Source organism: Amphibalanus amphitrite, unplaced genomic scaffold (assembly GCF_019059575.1).
Source record: "Amphibalanus amphitrite isolate SeventyFive unplaced genomic scaffold, NRLGWU_Aamphi_draft 000401F_arrow, whole genome shotgun sequence".
In the NCBI taxonomy this organism is placed as follows: domain Eukaryota; kingdom Metazoa; phylum Arthropoda; class Thecostraca; order Balanomorpha; family Balanidae; genus Amphibalanus; species Amphibalanus amphitrite.
The window spans coordinates 365220-382280 of NW_024881895.1; the positions used below are offsets into that span (position 1 = coordinate 365220).

At 48.8% G+C, this 17061-nt stretch overlaps 1 protein-coding gene across 3 annotated transcripts in view; it reads right to left on the reverse strand.

Moving 5' to 3' along the window:
• Positions 1–17061, reverse strand: part of LOC122390577 (cytokine receptor-like) — a 77549-nt gene that overhangs the window by 34021 nt on the left and 26467 nt on the right. For all 3 annotated transcript variants that reach the window (XM_043383667.1, XM_043383668.1, XM_043383669.1), the window contains 3 exons: positions 9375–9562; positions 8896–9040; positions 6027–6159 (listed from right to left, as the gene is read on the reverse strand). In XM_043383667.1, the coding sequence (XP_043239602.1) occupies positions 6027–6159; positions 8896–9040; positions 9375–9562 (466 nt within the window). The remainder of the gene's footprint in view (positions 1–6026; positions 6160–8895; positions 9041–9374; positions 9563–17061) is intronic.

A 17061-nucleotide genomic window follows, 5' to 3' on the forward strand; every position in this document is an offset into this window, starting at 1 on the left:
TCCGACAGACCCGCTGCCGTTTCCGACAGACCCTCTGCCGCTCCTGACAGACCACTGCCGCCCCGAACAGACCCTCTGCCGTTCCCGACAGACCCTCCGCCGCCCCGACAGACCCACTACTGCCGGACAGAGTCGCTGCCGCCCCTGACAGACCCGCTGCCGGCGGACAGAACCGATCGATGTCGACAGGGCCACGACCCGTCGGCTGGCCGCTGTCCGACGTCGGCACCATCAGAGAGCCGGAGCCACTCGGTCCGACGGACGGCGCGGACCGCTTCACTCGAGCTGCCCAGACGCCAGTAATGCGGACCTCGCTGCCCGACAGACCAACAAACCGGTTCCGAATTTTCAGTGATGTGATGCACAAGGCCACATTTACACGAAAATGACAGTCTAACAATGGGTGAGACCAGCTTGGCGTGAGGCTTCCACAACCACATGCTGTGAAACCACAACTTCGAGCACGTGATTTGTGGGTTCAGAAAGTAAAATGCAGCATCAGTTTTCGTTTAGGACTGATGCTACTGATATGAGGTTAAATATATCTATAATCATGGCATATGGAGTAACAGTTAATCATCCTGCGAATCAATTCTTCAGAAATAGCATATAAACCTATAGCCTTTGAGCTGGTTAAAGCAAAGTTATATAACAGATTCCTGCAAGTGAAACATCTTCGAACATGAGCCTATCACACGGTCACACTGACATTCCTTAATTAACCTCTCTGGGATTACTAACGGCAATCATCTACTCTTCACCAGCTAACTCGGAGTGGATGTCTCACATGCCAATTAACAGAACCTGCCGTTAGTATGTTAACGGTACAGGGAAGGGCGACTGAGAATCAGTAATAACGTATATGTGCTGCCACGCTGTAGACTATGAGTCCACATCTATAATTGAAATCCGTTCATGGAAGACCCAGGCCACCTGAACTGTCAACACTTTTCTATTCGTATCGTACTCGTAGATGCACACATTTACGGTGCACCCAGACAGAATCGGGCGAAAATCTGGCAACGGCTCTCGGAGCCGCTGCACGGCTAGGTCGCTTTCAAAAGTCCCGTGAGCAATCATGATAGCCTGCGAGATAGCTGGATAAAAATAGACCTGCAACAATGTCGCCTGGACATCGCCGAAAATGCTGAGCGCCTGACTGTTCACGGCTCCGCGGTCACCCTGTCACACCGGTTTGCGTTTTTAACGCGACTTGGTGGCGGGCCAGCAGGCAGGCTCGGCCGCAAGAAGTGCGCCTCAGTCATCAGACTGAGCACATACCAACCTCACATATCGGATGGATTCAGAAACAAGTAACTATCAATCAACCAGACAGCCACAATACCGATAAACAAATCGCTGAAGCCTGAAGAAGCTCTGCGAGAAAATTGACCCACGAATGGTTGCCGGAATGTGCGCGTGGGCGATCACATTCTCAGAAAGGGGAGGCTCCGCGACGACACCATGAAAGAAATCCTCGGAACTTGGACGCCATTCGGCTCCGTGAATAGTACAACTGCGCACCGAAATTCAGTCGAGGAGTTGCCTGCATGGCACTGCAGAGACACCAAGCTGCCCCGCCTGCAGCCGTTCATTACCCAGCACCCATGGCACACTGGTGTATATCAGCTTAACGCTGTGGTGAGCGTTTCACAATTGACCTACAGCTCTTCAGCACGTGTTCAGGTCCGAGGCTGATGAAGAGCCGTGGCAGAGGCCGTCGTTCCGGTTTCTGAAGTATTCGAAACTGGACGTGCCGTGCTCTACAGAAAAGATGTCAATTTCAACTTCAGGCGGGGTGTTATTAGCTCCGATCTCTCGGTAAAATGATTTGCATGCTATCTGAAGAGCTGGGGACTGTTTCGCCAATTGCTTCCAAGAAGTCGGCGATTTTCACGGCTTCAAACGTTCAGATTATGGTTCAAACGCTTAATGGTGTCAATCGTGTTTTGTTTCGAGTAGTTGAAGCTGATTTCAAATACATTATTGATTTCTGACCCCATTGTTTCGAGACGGTAAGGACCTGCTTACTGCATGCTAGGAGACAGTGCAGGACGCCCAACTCGCTGAAGTGAAAGCTGTAGGATTATATTGGTGCAATTAGATACAATATTTTTTGCTGTTTTGCGATTTTTTTTTTCAACTATTACCAATCGGTAGTGGAAGTTAAAGGTGCCAATTTCTTGGGTGAATTACATACAAAAAAAAAATATTGGATCTCGTTTAACCCTCGCGGGCCCGGGGGGGGGGCGTTTTTCGCCCCCCCTGGCGAATATTTGCGATAACTTACGAACGCTTAGGGATAGGAAGGCGAAACTTTCAGTACCTTTTCTCCCATCAATTTGACATCTTCTGAAGTAAAAAATTTGGACCTAGCCCCCTTGATGACGTCACAAGGTCCATTTTTCTAGACCCCTGCACGGCAAACTTCGGCGTCACAGACGCAAACTTCAAATAGCTGCTAAAAATAGAGTTTTAGAGATAAAGACAAATTACGAGCACGGCTGTGTAGCGTTTGAGCTAGAGAAAATTAGAAAAATAGTTTCGGTGACCTGAGGTCAGAGGTCAGGTCAACGACCCCGAAATGTGGTTTTAGTTTTTCGCAAATAACTTCGACAAAAATGGTCCTAGAGCTACGGCAGTGGTACCATCGCATTCGCCTTGTCAAGCCGCGTCGAATGATATATATTTTGTTCGGAAAAGGTCAAGTTTCATGTTGACCGCATGAGACCTCGAATGGCCTCTGGTTGACCTTGACACATGAAAGGTCGTTTATGATGGATTTGTACCCGCTGATCACGAATCTGGCATCTATTTTCCTCTAAGCCTTCATTTAGAGCTTCCGGATGGCAAAATTGTCTTATTTATTATTACTAACTTGAATTAGTGAAATAGCCTCTAGCAGGGATACTCTTCTGTGACCTTGACCTTTGAGCAGCATTGTATCGTAAGATGAACCACAAATAGGGAACTGATAAGCCTCAAAACATTTCAAAACATCTTGGAAGTTAGCACGCAAGATGTGCGAAAAAGTGCCAAGTTTGAGGTCAATTTTGAGCGTGACCTTGACCTTGACCTTTGATTTGGAGCACATTTTCAGAATCCTCAGATTCTCTTCTTTCGTTTGACATCCAACTTTGCCGGTTTGATGCAGCCTGCCGTCCTCTAGAATGCTTACTTTGAGATCACTACACATGTGCCGGTTTTGGCCTTTGACCTTGACCTCTGACCTTGAAAATTGACCTGAGGTCAAAAATTTTGGGTGCATTAGAATCGTCTCGTAAGGACCTTTCGTTTGGTATCGCTTTTGTTTCCGTAGCTCCCTTATTTACGGAGTTAGACAGGGGGGGGGGGGGCGAAAAACGCCCCCCCCCCGGGCTGCGGTGGTTGGGATTACCCCCCGGGCCCGGCCGGGTTAAAGGTCACAAGAAATCCCACAGTAACGATCCGATAAGCCCAGCCCAAAACAGGAAAGCTAGACATGTCCATTCCAACGCTACAGCAAACCACAAATACACCCCAATCCGCGCACGAAATTAGTTGGCTCCTCCGGTCCCAAGAGTCTCACCAGCGAGTCTCTGAGGTCAATTTGAAAACCGGCCAGCCGGGGCTATTTTTCAATGTTTGGCGGCCGTCTTTGGACAGCGTGGTCGGTCGGGCACACCTCTGTAACAGGACCAGGTGTCCGGAGTTGGACTCTGTGTCCCGACGACCGGACAGCGGCCGTGCAGCCCAGAATGACGGGTTGTGACCGCAGCGACTGTCACCGACCGTCAGCGCCGACTGTCACCGACTGTCAGCGCCGACTGTCACCGACTGTCAGCGCCAACTGTCACCCGGACCAGAGCTGGTCTAGACGGGACGGGACGATTACTGGTGCAGTCATAGAAGCTGTCTAGCTGCAACACTAGTGTCAGAGGGCATGAGTAGCCTTTTGTCTCAGACGAGTGGCCTCAACAAGACTCGGATCCGGCCCGCCACTGACACGAACCTCTCGTTAGGTGACCTGGCGAGTCCGCCTCCAAAGGGTTCACTCCGCGGGAGGTCAAACATCACTGACAACCGGTGATTGATGCAAACATCAGAGATCGGACATCTCAGCTACGGCAAGGAAGCACTTATGTAAGCAGTGTCGTCGGTCTCAGTCGAGGCTAAGGCGTAAAAAAGAGCGGCAAAAACGTTTACGGCAATGGATTAATTGAAATAAAAACGCGTCAAAAAGCAACATGTCAGACCGCTTTGGAGGTGTTAGAGGAAAAACTCGCTGAACTACCAAGGCATTCGTCTGGAAAAATGCCTACAAATCAGGATCAAACATTTAGTTTAGAAAAACAATTAAATTGAGGTAAATATAAAAACGGTCGCACTCAAACAAGGACCAAGGTATTCCGGATTGTTGTCTTTAAGTGTTGGAAATTGATGGATCACAACAAGATACATCAAAATGATCTACATCGCGTGATGAAAAATACCTTTATTTTAGGGTTGATTTGTATCATGTCCGCCGCAGTGATCACATAAAAACGTTTGAATTTGCCCCAGTTTTCCTCTCACGGCATCCCTTGATAATTGATTTTATCGTGAGATATAGCCTGCAGCACAAAGCTAAATGGCAGCATCACATCGGAATCGTGACGTTAGCCTATTTTCGCACTCGTTGTCAAACCCAATTAGGGTGATTTGGGCGGAGCGGGCGGCGCGAAATCGACCATCAGGTTAGCCGCAAACGTGCCACCGCAGCTAACGGTTCGTGAGCTCCGGGCACTGACAGATCGCGGACAGTGAACAGTGGACCCCCCACCCCCCCCCCCCCCCCCACCCACCCACCCCGCTCCCAATGGGTCGAGCCGTGACCCGTTTAGGGGATGACGGCTACCGTACATACATCCGCCCTTTACAGTGATACCATGGTAGCGGCCACAACGTTTCATCGACAGGACGTGCTTGCACAGTGAAGAAATCCTATGGATGAAACGGTGGCCAGGAGGGTTGGCTAAAGACGAAAGGTTTAGGGACCGGGTCAATAAGAAATATTTTGTCTCTCATTCCAAAAGAAGGGTACCATTTCAAGCTGGTCTAATACACCTGACGTGAGCGCCGAGTGGTTACCACCTCCAGGTATACCAATCCCCCGTGACCGTGCAGAGAACGACCCCGGCTACCAATCTTCCCGGCCTCGCGGGGAGCATTACACAAAGTTAAACTGCATCTCAGCCGTCTCAGCAATTTATGCCCGGACACGAGCGAATATTTTAATAAACGGCGTCCCGGGCAATGCCGGGTGTCTGGAGGGCGAGACGTTGGTCAGCGGGGGGCGCTAACCACACCCAGAGGGTCCGGCTCATCTCCGAAATGGCCGGCCGAGGCAGCCACCATCCATCGGCTGAGGGCCTGCAGGGTGGGACTGGCCGAGGGGCAGGGGCAGGGGCAGCCACCATCCATCGGCGGTATGTCTGCAGGGTGGGACTGGCCGCGGCCGCCTACCGATTACTACTGACACAGATGGAGCTGATCCTGCACACAACAGAGCCGGCTCTCCCTCTCAGAGTCCCGGCCCGGGCGTCCGGAGGCTCATCGGCACACAACAAGGCATATTTGCCCGCCACGTGTCTAAATAGAGCGCCACAGAACAAAACTGCAGTCTCTTTCGGAATGACTGAAGTGCTGACAAAAAGGATATTCATCTTAGACACATTTCATTTTCTATCCAATGCGTTAAAAATGTGCTTTCGTAAGATGTCGAGAAGAATTACAATTTCATTTTGATTCATTCCCCATACCAGTTTCTTTTTCAAATTCTTTGATGAGCCACATTGTGTTTATATCATACTTATATGTTTCATCACCGCCTTTCATGCATCAGCAAATGCATCAGCGTAAACATGCTGATGCACCACTTATTCTATAGCTAACTACGGTGAATTTTTGTTGAGAAAATGCAGGTGATTTGGGAAAGAGTACTTCGAAAAAAGTGATAAGGATTACTGAGTTTCAATGAAAAGTAAGATAGCTGGCTCAACACTCACCCATAGGACGGTTTCAGCAAGTACTGCAGCTGGTACTGTGACTTGATGGCGTTGTACTGCAGTTTCCACTTGCAGGTGATGTTGTTCCAGTTGTTGACGATGCAGCTGAAGTTCTTCACATCGAGCGGAGGATCTGGTGGGTAGACAGGAGGTGTCAGACAGATGCAGACACCACACTGTCAGATAGCCCCAAACCTCCCCATGGCGTGGTCTGCGGAGTCGGTGGCATGCCGAGGATTATACCGGTACATGATGGAGGGATATGCCATGGCCAAGGTGTTTTGGCGGACCATGCATGACGCAAGCACCGTGCAGACTGAACGGCATGTCAGCACAGACATATCGTGTCAACACCAGAGACCAGTGGGAAAACAAATCAAATCAATCGAGCATCCCAGAGATGTGACGCTATAGACCATGTAACTTGTCCAACGTGCTGTAAGTCCTCCTGCAACAAGACATGATTCGGTGGCACAACGAGGATCAAGAAAACGCCTCTCACAGCCACTGTCAGAGAAACATCTCACAATTTTTCGCTCATTCCTCCCAAACATCTCTCCATTTCGGACGTGACACAATTTCATCACGGCGGCGACTTTCCAAACCGGTTTTCCGACGTCGGCCCGTCCGGCCCGTCGGGTCCGGCAGCGGCGGCGGCGGTGGCGGAGTGACCTTGGCATGGCGACACCAGTGGGGTACTGCGCGGGGCAGCGGTCCCGCCGGCCGGTATACACGGGGAAAGCTATCTGACACTGCTCGCGAGAACAAAACCAATGGTACGGCTGTCCGCTGCATTGTTGTAAAGGACTTACCGGCTCAGTCATTGAGCATGCAGAATGCCGACCTGAGGGATTTTTACTCAGGCTTACAGTTAAAGCTTTTTACATTTAAATCCATAATTGACTCAACAAGATTATATTTTCGGTAGTAGTTAACTTCTACTAAAGCTTCTAAGCGTAAACCCATTAATTTGTAGAGGTCGTTGGCTCGGTGAACCACACTGAACGACGAAATAATTTTAAAAGCGTCAATTTTTGCTTGCAACACGCCTAAATCATTTTTGGCGTGTCTCAAATCTTTCAATATTACCGTGATCAGTTCTGAAATAAAGAGTGTCGAATATAGCTCGGTTATATAACGCGGTGCTTCACTATGACAGCTGGCACTTATGGATAAGCCCGCAAAAATTAGCAAACTTTTGAACTTCACCATAGACCTCTGCACACCACCGTGTACAGAGGTCTATGACTTCACAAATGATTTACACGAATCACGTGCGTCTCACTCCGTACACGTTGAGTTCAGCCGCTTGGTTCAAAGGTCGCATGTGTAACGACTTCCCTGTCCCGTCTGCCCGATAAGATTTCTGCGTCTGATAGCTATGGACCGCCCATTCCGATTGGGAACAGGTGCCATTAAAGATAGCAGTTAAATCACGGAGCTGTGATTTGTATAGTACACTGTGTTGCGATAAATAGACGCTGACGAACGTTCACGACTTCACGAAGCTCCGAACATTATGTATTGCCAGTCCTTGGTGACGTTATGCCAAATACCGGCGAAATCTATTCAGTCATAACATATTCGCCACCTGTGTACCGTTTCGTTAGACACGATGCAAGGCCAGATACAGACCTGAAGCGAACTATTGTTAGTCGGGTCAGGGGAGGACAATGGGCGAGAGAACATTTGTCATGAATTCCAAACTGGCTGTCGAGCAAGTCTGGCACAACTCTTACTTCCTTACCAGGCGACAAAGCCAGCGACTAACAAACCTTTTAACGTTCCTTCCGTTACTCATTGCAGACATAAAATTTCAGGAATACGGCTCATGCATTTCTTGACAAGCGTACTGCATTTTACTGCAAGAGCAACGAATTTCCCACAAAAAGGACATAATTGCCACGCAGCTATACCAACCCAGAACATGGAATCATGTTTCGAGTGGATGCAAGTTATATAACGCCATGCAAACGCCACCAATCCGTTTCGATACCATTATTGTTTCTCAATCCTGAGGCGGAACCATAAAGAAGGTAAGGTATTCAGCTATTCGCCCGCCTGGTTCAGAGATATCATCCTATACTCTGCTGCCATGTGAGTGAGTACGTCCCCAGCAGCCTTATTGAGGCGGCTTCCCTTCACCATCACATGCTGACATCCACCGTCGTCATATCATATACCCATCAATCGGCGTCATTTGGAGCTTAGAATGTCATACTGCCCACACTCAGCATTACAACACCGTTATCACATCCATCACATCACATCTATCAATCTGTGTCAGTGGAGCTTGGAGAGTCACACTGCCACACGTCGCATCACACCTACTGTCACACTCACCGTCACACTAGTCACACCACTGTCACACTACCCTCACACTACCGTCACACTACCCTTACACTACCTTCAAACTACCGTCACACTACCCTCACACTACCGCCACACTACCCTCACACTACCCTCACACTACTGTCACACTACCCTCACACTACCTTCACACTACCGTCACACTACCCTCATACTACCATCACACTACCGTCACACTACCCTCACACTACCGTCACACAATTGTCACACCACTGTCACACTACCCTCACACTACCATCACACTACCCTCACACTACCCTCACACTACCCTCACACTACCCTCAAACTACCGTCACACTACCCTCACACTACCGTCACACTACCCTCATACTAATGTCACACTACCGTCACACTACCCTCACACTACTGTCACACTACTGTCACACTACCCTCACATCACTGTCACACTCACCGTCACACCCCCAAGTAACTCCGTTTAGCGGTGACACTCACACCCGACATTGACAGTGACACAGCCGACATTGAAAGTGACACTCACATCCGACATTGACGGAGCTGGAGCAGAGTGTGATGTCCCTCCTGCCGGCGGGGCTGTCCGGACCGCTCCTCAGACGACATGAGTAGGTGTAGTGGACGGCAGTCTCCAGACGGTCCTCGATCACCAGAGTCGTCGAGTTGTACCTCTGTCGACAGAGAAAATTCCGGAATGAGAGTTATATAACGTTAGCGGAGTTAGTGTCGGGAATACGTGAAGGCTGGCATGGCAATGGACAATCCCGGTTACATAAACAACTGTATTATAGCCAAATTACTATGTCTAATTATACATAAACTCGGTACTTGTGCAATGGAAACGGAGACACGTACAACATGTCATTGGTTTAGATTTTATAGTTGCCAGATGAGATAAATTGGTATATAGTTGGGTTTGTCTAAGCGCTGGTAGAAAAGCTCCAGAGCTGAATGACACCATAAATGACCCTTACAATCCCCGTTATCGCCACCCCTGCCACAGACCTTGGCCTGGGAGTCGGGCACGACCACGCTGAAGGCCTGTTTGGCCTCGCCCGTGCCACCGGTGAAATCCCTGGTGAAGTAGAGGTCCTCGGCAGTCCGGCCCTCCGTCCGAGGGTGGCTGGGGTCCACGTAACACGCCACCCGAAACTTTTGGTTCGGCTCGGTGTTCACTTCTATCGGAGCTGTCTCTGTGGAAACGGAACGAATAAGACAGTCAAACGCGAGGTACGATAGCAAACTAATGGTCCTGACTCCTGAGTACTCGTAGATCATACAGTTCTAGATCAGCGGTGTGAAGCTTAGATCAGGCAGACCAATGACAGCACGATTAGAGACGCCTTATCGTCCTCTGCCACAGTGGGTTGGATGGCCGCAGTTGCAGTGTCGTTGGTCGTGTTATTGGTTTTTGCATTAGGTCAGAGCGAACTGAAGGCGGTGACTGAGGCGATCCATATCCGGTGTGTATGAGAGCGCGTATAGTGTTCGATATCGTATTGCAGCCTTCCTCGTTGATTGTGCTGCTTTGGCCAATGGCCATGACCTGCGCAAGCAAATCTGCTTATCGCGAGCTTATATTTTCCTTTGTCAAAAAGCGTGTGAACTTATCTTAGGAGTTTCATGACGAAGAGCCTTGGAGAGGTCACACGCGCGTTTAGGTGCGGTGGTGATAAGAGGGATTAAAAATGAAAAGATTTCACAGTTCACAGGGCGGCTATGCAGAGCACAAAGTTTCTGAGCACGATGTCGCGGCGCTGAGTTGTCTGGCGACCCGTTTTGTACCTTTTATTATGAGCTGGAAACTCAGCTGTCAGCAGACTACGGTTCTGATACGCCGAAATATAGTGATAGTTCAGATAACTGCCGAAGTTTTACCCGTTGGCAGCGTTCGGAGAATTGCTCGGACTTGTCTGAGCGATTCACCGGAGTTCCAGGAGAGAATCTAATCAATGGCATTAGTGTCGACCGCTGCTGATGCTTGGACAGCTATTCCACTCGCAGGCAGGAGACTGAGTTCATTCATGCAATAACAAAGGTAAACTTAAATTGAAATAGCATGAATTTTAATCCTTAGCTTCTAAATATTCGATAAAAAACATTAATTATAGTGCATTGATATTAACCACATTAACATTGGCAATCTTCTACATTAACAACAGAACGCACAACTATTGAGAAGCATGAACTTCAAACAGTTTCAGCTACATATTCCAATTTGTAGCGTAGACTCCTCAGCACACTTGCAGTGCTGATCTCACCAAGTGGCATCCAGAGCGTTTGCACGCTCACATTAAAACGGGCGTGTCCCGGCCCGGTGAGCTCATGGACAGGCCGCTTCCCGTAACGACACGTGCAGGCCCACGCGCTAAGTGAGGATCACGCCAACTTCAGTCAAAATATGTCGGCGCCGGTAAAAATACTCGGCAAGGAATACAATGGGGCCCTGATTGTGCGATATCTGTAGTGGGTTTCCGCGACACCGGTCCGCCAAAGGAAACACACTCGAGTCACGCCGGTCGCTCGAGCCTGGCCGGTTGGCCTGCTCGCAGTCTGCAAATTGCAGACTGTCACATGACTTGAGACTGGGGCTGGCCGAGTGGTCACGTGACGTCGTCGCCACCTGGTTTGATGATCACGTGGACCAGCACTCCAGATGGCCAGGTGATCACGTGATTTTTGTGTCTGTGTCGCGTATGTGCTGACTGGAAAAATGCACGATTCTTTCTCCAACCACTCCCTCTTCCTTTTTCACTGTTCATCAGGCGCTCATGTTGGGCCGTGTGAGGTCAAACTATAAGGATGACTTTATGTATATCATTGCTGGATCATGTCCTGAAGATGTTCTGAGCACTACAGTTAGGATTATAATAAGTCACAGCGCTAAAAACGTTTGACAATAAAGCTTGATGAACGTCCAGGTCTTCGAGGGCATTGATATTTTTTAGATTTTCATCAAATTTCTAAACCTGTTTCGGTGGAAAAGATGATCGAGCCAAAAATTCCAGCAACCTTCTCAGTTACAGACACAATCCCCGTGTCTCCGCAGCAAGGTGTGGCCGTTCCGCACCAACACGTTACACAGGAGGCTGCTTCTGACCACAGTCATCTGTCCTTGATTCGGGGACCGATCTCCCGCCAGGTCCGCTAAGCCGACACCGGTGACGCGGCATCAGTCTTCATTAATCGACCAGATAACCGGCTGAATTTGCCGGCAACGCTGCCAGACATGGCGCCGGCCGGAGTTTCCGGATTAGCGCGATGGCGACTGCCGATAAAACGTGTATGATTAGCTGAGATTACTGTGTACCGCTGCACTGCTGCCCATGAAAGCCGCTTACTAACAACGTGCTGACTGCTTAAATTCTCGTCGGATAAATCGGCGACAGCTTCCAAAGGAAAAATGAATTACAGTAGATAAATATAGCCTTGAAAATAAGATCGGTTGGGTCTGGGCCTGTCAAAAAAGTAAATTTGCACATGTTATTTGCCAGTGAATGTTACTGGACGCACTAAAATATAAAATAATTTTAAATCGCATGAACAAGATACTTTCATTCCTGCCCAATCACGTCAGCGTCTATGCATGACCGGTAATTTTGCAATATAAGTGAATGCATGATACCTACTGGCCTCTTTCTTTCGCCAAAAAAGCACACCTTTTCATTTCTGTAAGCACGCGCTAGGCAATAATTTCATCACGTCCATTTTCAGCCAAAACCAAACAGCACAATAATAACTGTTGTAATTCGGTTTTCACCGTCCTTCCCTTAGCATCTAAACAACACGGTTCACACAGTGACCCATATACCCAGACAGGGTGAGGGGGAGGGGAGGGACACCCGACCACCCGCCAGATCCGCCGTCATCCGAAAATTGGCCGCCATCACCGCGGCGCGGTGCACCACTCTCCGATAGACATGCGAGCGTTTGCACACATGGGTGAACACAGCGGTCCGCGGGCCGCCCAAAGGGACAGTCTGCAGGCCGCCACAGAGTGCGCGCTTCGGTGCAACAGGTTCCGCGAAACCCCGGACCCGACTTCTGATGAATGAAGTGCCTTCAGAGTTGCCTTCAGTTTCAGTTTCAGTTTATCGTTTTGTTTGAGTTCAAAGGAGCATCGTATCATCCGATAGCGGGCGACACTAACGTAAACTGAAATTATATGAGTGAAGCGTTTCATATTTAGAACATTTCAATCCTGAATAAAGCAAAAAGTCATCGATGGCCTTGAAGTTAGACCAGTTTTACTAAGACATCCAGCGAGCACGACAATTATGCCGTTTTCCCAGAATCTCCCAAACTGCGCACTTCTCTGCTGTTCGGACAGACACACAGCCGCCATGGCTGCCTCCCCAGTCCCCACATATAACATCGTGCGGACAGCAGTAGCTCCCCCTCCCTGAGAGCTACTCACCCTTTACGACCCGGCCCGGTCCCTTACGACCAATCAAGCGCCTGCAACTGACCATCATCGGCCCAGCAGCGGGGCGGCCGGCGGACGACAAAATGGCTGCCCGCCTGCAGCCGGGGGGCACCTCCTGACGCCTCGGCCAGTGAGTGCACAGGTGTGGCTGCACTACGGGTCGGGTGGGCGGGCCGCCAGGAGCCCCGCGGCGCATCCGTGCACACGTGCACAGCGCAGTGCCTCACGTGCGCCACGTGGTGGCCCACCGACACGGCGCCGCGGTCAGGCCGACCCGCGCCTTAGACTGCCCAGCAGCGCTAACGTCTCATGTTCACAGACCCGACAGAAGCGAAACAGGAAACCGGTGCGTGCGGCCATTTTGTGGGGCGGCGGCGGAGGCGTGGTGACCTGACGGTAACCGACATGTGAACAGTGTCGCCGACTGCGAAAGGTCGCTGTCGCCGCTACCATCGCCATCGCCACCACCACCGTCATCGCTCCATCACCACCGCTCCATCGCTCCACTTCCGTCCTCGCTTCACTCCCCCGCCAGTGGTCACGGATGGATGGCTGATTGGCTACAGAGCGGCACATAAAGTGGCTCGAAAGCTGCTCAGGATATTGACATCAAACGGATGTCTTAGTAACTCTCCCATGGCCCAGATAAAGCACACGCGGACATCATCGGCTCATGGACAAAAGCAAAACAGAACAAATTAGAATAATAAAAACAAAACATACACTAATGTAGTCAACGTATTCTGTGGTCATCTAGAAAATAAAACTGAACTTTATATGTATAAAGCGTAAAAACGGATTGACGTTATTAAAAAAGGGCCAGTCTCATAATGTCGGTAAAAACACCATGTAGAGCGTCTTTGGAAAATCCCAATAATCGAGTTCCCGTTCAACTAAGGGAGATTATTACTCCACAGGCCGTGCCTTTCTTTCAGGAACACCCACACACACATGACACACACACACACACACACACTCCACACAGGTGGCAAGAGAATGTAGGGCATCATCACGTCACTCAAATCGGCGCCTACGCACTTCCACCTCAGCGTATAGGTACTGAACGCAGCTGTGTAGCCAGCAGTCCGGGGAACTAAGGGCGAATGTGTTTTATTGATTTATTGATTAGTATTGTACTTATATCTCTGTCCCCGATCAGAAGACCACATCGTGAAGACCAAGAGGACGCCTTAACGGGTGCCCTGATAGGCGGACGCTCTATACACTGAAAAAATATAAAACACTGGTCGGGTGTTTTATCAGTGTATTATGGGTGTAAAGCACCATTAATGGTGTATCATGACACTAATAGCAGTGTCATTACCCCGTTCAACACCGTTATTGGTGTAATGGCGTTGCTTGAACACGGTTTAAGGTGTCACATGACACTTGAAATAACACACTTGGGGTGTAATCGAGGTGTCTCAACTCCCATCTAACACCTTTTTTGGTGTTCCAGAGAAAACATAACACCCGTTAGGTGTACTGAGGGTGCCATGTCATCCCTTAAACACCGTTTAAGGTGTCACACGACACTTGAAAAGCACACTTGGGATGTACTCGAAGTGTCGTAGCTCCCATTCAACACTCCTTTTGGTGTCAAAGAGAAAACAAAACACCCTCTGGGTGTATTGAAAGTGTCATGTCATCACTTAAACACCGTTTAAGGTGTCACACGACACTTGAAAGAGCACACCTGGGATGTAATCGAGGTGTCGTAACTCCCATTCAACACTCATAGCAGTGTCATTACCCCGTTGAACATCGTTATTGGTGTAATGACATTGCTTGAACACCGTTTAAGGTGTCACATGACACTTGAAATAACACACTTGGGGTGTAATCGAGGTGTCTCAACTCCCATCCAACACCTTTTTTGGTGTTACAGAGAAAACATAACACCCGTTAGGTGTACTGAGTGTGCCATGTCATCCCTTAAACACCGTTTAAGGTGTCACACGACACTTGAAAAGCACACTTGGGATGCACCCAATCGAAGTGTCGATCCCATTCAACACTCCTTTTGCAGGTGTCAAAGAGAGAACAAAACACCCTCTGGGTGTAGGTATTGAAAGTGTCATGTCATCACTTAAACACCGTTGAAGGTGTCAGTGACACTTGAAAGAACACAATGATAGGTATCATATCACATCACATCACAATGTAGATATTGAAGTGTTATGAAATGTAAGTGTTAGCTAGTATTATCGTAGGGGTCTGAGCCGTAGGGGGTCTGAGCCAGGGGATGACTAACACCGTTCGTATTCTCTTGGTACTTCATGTAGTTATAAATATTATTGTTTAGCTGGGACAGAGACATTCTAGCATAAAAATATTCAAATTACCAGCTTCGTTTATTAGTTACGGGAGCTTTCGAAAGACGTTCGTCTTTCTTCGTCAGCCTGTCTTTGCAGTGTCAGACACCCTTGAAATTCCCTATGGGTGCAGTTGGGTAGATGGCGCTGCTGTGCTGTATGGTGTACAGAGTTTGCATTTATATTCTAATGGATTTGCTTCAACTACATCAAATAAACAAATCCACGATAATAAATAAATAAATTCATATACCATACTTCAAAGAAAACGCGTCGGGAAAATATTGGGAACATAATGCAGCCCTAGTAGCCCATGTTCAACCGTTGGCTTCCATGCGGCCGGCCGCCATACTAGTTTGAAACGTGCGCGACTGCGGGCGGAGGCGCTGGTGGGATTACGGTGTGTTGGGAGTATAAGTGTGTGCAAGTGAGTTAGAAGTGATCGTGAGTGGTGTCTTGGTACTCGAAGAGCTCCAGTTTTAGCAAAGGTGAGCTATTCTTGGCTAGCAATGGCACTGCTGCGGATTCCGAAAGACATGGTACTGGCCGCTGGGGGGGGGGGGGGATGGCGGCATACTCCCGATAGGGGTTCTTTAATGTCCGAAAAATATATCCTCAGATTTTTTTCTCTTGTGTTGGTGTGCAATTTAACACGCACCCTGCTTGGGTATTTATCCGAATTCGTAACCCCACTGGAGAGGGGGAGGGGGTTGGATTCTGCTTATTTCTATTATGCTCCGCGTATCCGTGCTGCTAGACTGATTTGCGATGCAATGTGGTGGCATTTGTTCCCTGCAACCTACATTCTGTGTGTAATTTCATAACGCTGTATCATATAGGTACACGGAGAAAATTTAAAACACTGCTAACGGTGTAAGTGGTTAAACTGCATACCCACGGGTGTTTTTGAAAGGTGTCAGATAACACTTATATGAGCGTCAAGATCCACCATTGTACTATCCCTAAGGGTGTCCAGTTTCTGTACTGTGGTGTGATACACCCCAGACAAGGGTGCGTTTCGACTAAGGGTGCTTTTCGACTCCCCTCAGACACCCTATTTACACTTATAATGGTGTCACCAAGATAACACCCGTAGGGATACTGGGGGGAATAATCGCTTGGGTGTGTGTTAAACTGCATACCCACGGGTGTAATTTAAAGGTGTCACAACACAACGCTTATAACGGTGTCACCAAGTTGAAACCCATAGGGATACTGGGGGGAATAATCGCCTGGGTGTGTCTTAAACTGCATACCCACGGGTGTAATTTAAAGGTGTCACAGCGCTGCTTACACTTATAACGGTGTCACCAAGTTGACACCCACAGGGAGCCCGTGGGCGCCCTGTGGGTGTCAACTTGGTGACACCGTTATAAGTGTAAGCAGCGCTGTGACACCTTTAAATTACACCCGTGGGTATGCAGTTTAACACACACCCAGGCGATTATTCCCCCCAGTATCCCTATGGGTGTCAACTTGGTGACACCGTTATAAGCGTTGTGTTGTGACACCTTTAAATTACACCCGTGGGTATGCAGTTTAACACACACCCAAGCGATTATTCCCCCCAGTATCCCTACGGGTGTTATCTTGGTGACACCATTATAAGTGTAAATAGGGTGTCTGAGGGGAGTCGAAACGCACCCTTGTCTGGGGTGTATGACACCACAGTACAGAAACTGGACACCCTTAGGGATAGTACAATGGTGTATCTTGACGCTCATATAAGTGTTATCTGACACCTTTCAAAAACACCCGTGGGTATGCAGTTTAACCACTTACACCGTTAACAGTGTTTTAAATTTTCTCCGTGTAGTGGATCCTAGGAACATTTCTGTTCCATTTCATCCATTTTATCACAGCATTATCGATGCATTACGTAAGCAAGTTAATTTCGGTGTCTCAGATCACTGCCTGAAAGCCCTGTGTTTTTTTCTGGATTGGCCCATGC